General features: G+C 55.8%; 1 protein-coding gene across 1 annotated transcript in view; it reads right to left on the bottom strand.

Annotated features, from left to right (window-relative positions):
• CFAP74 (cilia and flagella associated protein 74) overlaps nt 1–6,512 on the bottom strand; it is a 114,583-nt gene that overhangs the window by 40,781 nt on the left and 67,290 nt on the right. The window contains exons 17-18 of the mRNA XM_011930994.1: nt 4,526–4,690; nt 3,605–3,764 (exon numbers count right to left, since the gene is read on the bottom strand). Of these exons, the coding sequence (XP_011786384.1) occupies nt 3,605–3,764; nt 4,526–4,690 (325 nt within the window). The remainder of the gene's footprint in view (nt 1–3,604; nt 3,765–4,525; nt 4,691–6,512) is intronic.

The following is a 6,512-nucleotide window of genomic DNA, read 5'->3' as shown; positions in this document are numbered from 1 at the left end:
TGCCACCATTCCTGGCTCATTTTTGTATTTTTAGTAGAGATGGGGTTTCACCATGTTGCCCTGGGTGGTCTCGAACTCCTAGAGCTGAGGCGATCCACCCACCTTGGCCTCCCCAAGTGCTGGGATTACAGGCGTGAGCCACTGGGTCCGATCAAGGTGTTTCCAGTTCTGAGGCCAATTCAAAGGCCAGGGGTCATTGTAATGAGTAGAGAAGAAAATAAAGAGAGAGAATAAAAGGCCAGAGTATAAAATAAAATAAAAAAAAAAAGAAAGAAAAGAAACAAAAAAGCAAGACCAATGTAAAGCACAAAATAAGATGGTAGAAAGGAATCCACATGTATCAATCATCACAACACATTTAAATAGATTAAATGTTCTAAAGAAAGTCAAAGACTGTCAGACTGGATAAACAGACCAAAACTGTATGACATGTTGATGAAAGAAAGAAAAAGAAAGAAAAGGAAGAGAGAGAGAGAAAGAAGAAAGAAAGAAAAGGAAAAGAAAGACCTAGTTAAATGGGGAGATAACGGTTATGAATTAAAAGATTCAATTTTTTTTTTTTTTTTTTTGAGATAGGGTCTCTCTGTCGCCCAGGCTGCAGTGCAGTGGTGCAATCACGGCTCACTGCAGCCTCGACCTCTTGGGCTCAAGCCATTTTCCTGCCTTAGTCCCCCAAGTAGCTGGGACTACAGAGGCACATCACCACACCTGGCTATTTAAAAAAAAATTTAGTAGAGATAGGGTCTCCCTATGTTTCCCAGGCTGGTCTCAAACTCCTGAGCTCAAGCGATCCTCCTGCCTTGGCCTCCCGAAGTGCTGGGATTACAGGTGTGAACTGCTGTGCCTGGCCTCAATACTGTTAAGATGTCAATTCTCCCTTAATTGATCTATAGATTCAATGCTATGCCAATCAGATTCATGCTATGCTTTTTGGTAGAAACAAAAAAGTTGATTCTACAATTTATGTAGAAATGTAAAGGACCTAAACTATCCTGAGGCCCTAATGCAAATATTGTGAAGAAAATAACAAAGTTGGGTGACTTATACCACCTGGCTTCAAGGCTTTGTCTGAGTCCATGATAACCAAGACAATGGCTCTGGCATAAGAATAATTAAATGGATCAATTAATCAGAAAAAAGAGACGAGAACTATATAAGCTCATGCTTATATGGTCAATTGACTTTTTTTTTTTTTGAGACAGCGTTTCACTCTCATAGACGAGGCTAGAGTGCAGTGGCGCGATCTCGGCTCACTGCAACCTCCGCCTCCCGGGTTCAAGCAATTCTCTTGCCTCAGCCACCCAAGTAGCTGGGATTACAGGCGCCCGCCACCACGCCTGGCTACTTTTTTGTATTTTTAGTAGAAACGGGGTTTCACCATGTTGGCCAGGCTGGTCTCAAACTCTTGACCTCAAGTGATCCACGTGCCTCGGCCTCCCAAAGTACTGGGATTACAGGTCTGCGCCACTGTGCCTGGCTGGTCAATTGATTTTTGACACGGACAATGAATGGATCGAACGGATAGCAGAGTCCACTTGTGCCGTGGAATACATGAACACGTGCCAGGGGAAATGAACCTCAGCCCTGACTGCCACCACAAGCAGGAGTGAATCTGAGGTGGATCATACACCTCAACACAAAAGTGATGTCCTATGTCTTTATGACCCTGGAGGAGAAAAAATTGCCTAAAAAGCAAAAAAAACCAAATTGCAATAGAAATGATTGGGAAATATGCAAAGACTGGACTGAAGAGCTTTGATTTGAGAAAAGACATCATGAAGGGAGAGGAAGGCCCAGCCACAGACTCGAGGCAGCCCCTGCAACATTCCTCAGGGATGAGGGCTGGAATCCGGGTGCATGAAGAGCTCCTATGAATGAATGAGAAGAAGACAAACAACCCCACAGAAGAACGAGGGAAAGCCTTAAACAGAGATGCCACACCAAAGAAAATACAACTGGTAAATGGGCCCATGGAAAGACACGCAATCTCACTGGTGATCTGCGAAATCACAAAGCAACATCTCAACGGCGGACCGCGGTGCAGACCCCCCAGACAGGCAGCCCCGGACCGTCGGACCTCGCCCTCCTGAGGACGTGAAGCGAGGCCCTCAAGCCCAGTGTGGCCCTGTAGGACTCTCCGTGACCAGGCAGAGCTGGGCTTCCGGGCTGTCCAGTAGGGCAGCCGCTGCCCACAGGTCACTGTGGAGCACGTGAAATGTGGCCCTTGTGGAGGAGGACCTGAATTTTCACTATTATTTAATTTGGATCAATTTAAGTTTAAATAGCCAGATATGGCAGTGACAGCCACACTGAACAGCACAGTCTTGTACACTGTTGGTGGGAGTGTAAACTTACACGACCACTTTGAAAAAGAACTCGGTGGGCTGGGCGAGGTGACTCATGCCTGTAATCCAGCACTTTGGGAGGCTGAGGTGGGCAGATAGCATGAGTTCAGGAGTTCAAGACCAGCCCGGGAAACGTGGTGAAACCCTGAATCTACAAAAAATACAAAAACTAGCCAGGTGTGGTGGTGTGTGCCTGTACTCCCAGCTACTCAAGAGCTGAGGCAGGAGGACTGCTTGAGCCTGGGAAGTCGAGGCTGTGGTGAGCTGTGACTGCACCACTGCACTCCAGCCTGGGCGACAAAGTGAGACCCTGTCTCCATAGAAAAAGAACTCACTTTGATATTAGCTGATGCCAGTGAGGCTAGCTATGCCCTGTGATGCTGGTATGAACCCCAGCCCCGTGCCCTGTGGGAACTCACACACAGGCCTGAGGGGAAGTGCAGAGTAGCCACGTTTGCAACAGTGTGTACCACAAACGCTCCCAAGCGTGCGCTGGCAGGAGGACGGATCTAGAACCCGAGGCTCTCTCAGGAAAGGAAACGCCACGCAGTGGTGAGGACAGGAAGTGCGGCTCACACCGGAAGTGCGGTTCACACAGGAAGTGCGGCTCACACAGGAAGTGTGGCTCACACCAGAAGTGCGGCTCACACTGGAAGTGCAGCTCACACAGGCTGTGGAGAACCGGCCCAGCTCCATGCTGAGCTGCAGGGCACGCGGAACTCGCACCACGCGAAGACAGACAGGAGGAGCCCAGAGGTTTCTGGATCTCGATGTCTATGTGGGAAAACGATCAAGAGAAGCAAGGAGGAGACGCAAGTGATTCCCGACAGCGGCGGGGTGGAGGGTGGGAGGCGTGGGGAGGGTAGGACCCGCCTGTTTTCCCGGCGCCTCTTCCCACTGGTGCAAATCTAACAACAGCCACAGCTGTGGAGCTAGACAGAAGACCCCGCAGCCCGGCCTCTCCAGGGGGCACCGCAGAGCCTCTTCCCCACCCCGTGTGGCCCGTGCCGGGCCTGCTGGGCCAATGCTGGAGGTGCCTTCAAGTCTTCTGTTAGTGTCAACGTGAGCATACCTTTCAGTCCACTCCAAAAACAACACTTAGTGGCACATACGAATATTTTCTTGCTTAACCGTCACTGAACATCGAAGGCCTGGGGAAATTCTCTCCAGCCCTCCCCTGGGCCCCTCAGGCCCCTGGAATGCTGCCCCGGGGCCCTCACTGCCCGCCCACCCTGCCTTGGACTGGCAACCCGGCTCACCTGCGGGCTGCTCCTCCTCCTGCTCCTTGTCCAGCTTCTCCAGCTCCTTCCGGCTCTGCGTGTCCGCCTGGGAGGACTCCGTGCCCTCTAGCTGCTGCTCAGAGAAGCTGGTGGCAGCTTTGTCATACAAGCTTTTATCTTCGTAGGTCAGGGGGCTGCTCTGGAGAGGAGAATCAACATCCTGGCTTGGGAGGTTTCCCACCTCCTTCCCCCAGTCAGCTGCCCAGACTCCCAAGAGGACAGGCCGTGATGGGGGCTGGGCCCTGTCTCCAGCGTGGCCCCTCAGCTGCCTCCTCGGCTGCCTGCTCTCGTCTCACCCATCCTGGTTGTGGAATCACAGCAGCAGCTCACCCAGAGGCTCAGGGTCACCCCTCAGCCTCCCTCGCTCTAGGCCGGGTGGGCATGGCTGTGCTGCCCCAGCCTGGGAGTGTGAGCTGCGTCTTCCTCTTGGTCCGATCCTCCTTCCTCCTCCGCTGGCTGGAGGCTGAGCCTTCTCTCCACCTGAGCCCTGAGACACCCATACCCAGGACAGGACAAGACGCGCTCACACTTGGAACGGGTGCAGCTGCAGCCATGGAATGCACCTGTCCAGCCCTCCCACCCCCACGCCTGGGGCTTCAGAGACGTGTCGGGGGAGGCTGGGTCTCCTGGGGCCCCCAGGCCTGGAGCTGCTGGCCAGCGCCCCTGCTGCTACGTGCCTGAGAAAGGGAGTGTCCTGCTGCCGCTGCCCCTGAGGCCAGGTGACTGCAGGTGTCCTATGGAAGCTGGTCTCTTCTGCTTAGGCTGATTTGAGGAGGCCCCCACACTGCCCTCCTTCCAGGCTCACTGTTGACACCCTCATATTGTCACCCCGTTCACCCACACGGGACTGGATTTGGGGGGCAGGGCCCGCGCTCCCCCGCGGCTGAACGGCACACTCACTAATTTCAGGATGGACTGGGAGTCGCCCGTCTCGCAGGGCTCTGAAGCTGGCAGGAACTTGAAACTCGTGCCCAAGCCCCCAGTGTTGGTCAGTGTGATGGTCCGAGACGTGGTCTCTCCCACCACGTAGCTGCCGAAGTCAATGAGCTCCTTGTCGAGGGACAGCTGCCGGAGGACACAGAGTGAACCCAGGGCCATCGTGCCAGGCCCACAGGGTGCCCAGTGCGAGGGCTGCACGTGGCTCCAGGCAGGGCTGCCGTGAGCATTTGTGCGCGTTGTGCACTGCACAAGCAGGTACACAATTCAACCCGGAAATCAGCGTGTATTGCTCATGACAAGGTGCGGCACGCGAGTCTGGTTTTAAGAACATCAAGGCAGGAACCCCCTCGCCAAGGAGTAACAAGGGTTCAGTGAGAGGACGCAGGGACTAGACAAGGAGCCTGGACGTGGGACTGTGCAGTCCCTGAGTGTGGATGGTGTCATTCCTAGGCGCAGTCAGCCGGACTCTGGATGCAGAGACCCAGGGAGTGTCCCTCCAGAACGGGAGCACGCCCTCCGTGGTGGTGCCTCACCATGCCCGTCGTGGGCCACGGGCCACAGCAGCTCTGGCGCTGGCTAAGGAAGCAGGCCTGGGCCACACCTTGGCTCTGCCCAGTGGCCCCTCCTCGGGAGGCTTTTCTGGGCTCTGAGTTTGGAGGCCCAGGGGCTCCCCACTCTGTGCTCCTGCTCCAGGGGCAGGGCCAGGGGCCACCCACGCAGATGGACGTGGTTCACAGACGGCAGCCAGGGTCCAGCCAAGGGAGGCTGCCTCCTTCCCCCTGTGCTGCCTGGGTCCTGTTCTCCCCTTGGTCAGACAGGGCTTTACTGTTTTACAGTCCCTGGCCTGGACGTTCCCCTGGGAGAAGCAAGCCCCTGCTCAGGGTCTCCTGTCACAGAGGAGCACTGGACACTGCAGAGACCAAACGCGGGAGAGGCCGGGGCAGCTCTGGCCGAGACACCCGGGGCCACGCTGGGCACGTGCTCCATGACGCTGATCCGGAGTGGAGCCGGCCAGCACCAGACTCCTGCCGCGCTCCCAGGCTGAGCAGGAGGGAGCTGGAGCCTGGCCGTCGCTCGCTGTGGGGGGACTTCCTGCTGCCCTGGTGCTCCATGTCCTGGGCCTGAGTCTTGGTTCACCAAGAACCCACACAGAGGAGCTGCCGCCCAGACCGTGGCTGCTCTGAGGAGAAGGCGGCGGCCACAGGGCAAGGGGCTGCTTGGGTGCCCTAGGACGGTGGCGGTCCCTGCATGAACCCCAGCGGGGCCACGGCTGCCAGGGCCACAGCGAGGCCACTTGAGTGCCAAGAGGAAGGGAGACTAAAGTGACTGGAACACACTAAATACGCAAACGTCGGCGAATCTACGAAGAAACTGAGAGGAAAACACTTCTCTCTCCACCACCATCAGTGACTCTGATTGCAGCGGCCCCTCCCCACGGTGACACGCGGCGAAGGCGGAAGCACACGACAGAGAAGGTTACACGGTGCTCATCAAAGGTGGCTGGGGGCAGCGTGGCCTGGATCGCGGGTGACCATGAGGGCGTCTGCTGATCTTGCTGGGGGTGGGGGGACACTGCGCGGCCTCTGCCCTTCACCTGCCCCAGCTTGTTCCTCCTCTAATGCAAGGATGGGCCTCTCCCTGTCCCGCTGACGCAGGCCCGGGCCGTGGGACTTGCCTTGGCCCGTGAATTCTTAGGAGATATGATGTCCCCACCGTCCTCTGGGAGATGCTCATGCTACCGTAGCTGCCGCCCTGGAGTCCAGCCTGGACAGGGCCGGCCGCAGGGGGCCTCACATTCGCAGCTGAGCCAGGAGCCGTTTGCTGTGTGGCAGGTGCGGTGCGAGCTAATTACTCGGCAGGAGTGGGCGGGGAGGCGGTGAACAGTGATGTGTGGATTTCTGGTTTATTGGAGATGCATGCTAAAGTTTCTTTTTTTTTTTTTTTTTTT

This window comes from Colobus angolensis, unplaced genomic scaffold, assembly GCF_000951035.1.
Source record: "Colobus angolensis palliatus isolate OR3802 unplaced genomic scaffold, Cang.pa_1.0 Scaffold89, whole genome shotgun sequence".
NCBI classification, from domain to species: domain Eukaryota; kingdom Metazoa; phylum Chordata; class Mammalia; order Primates; family Cercopithecidae; genus Colobus; species Colobus angolensis.
Note: the sequence above shows the minus strand (reverse complement) of the source record. Positions and strands in the feature narration are given on the sequence as shown.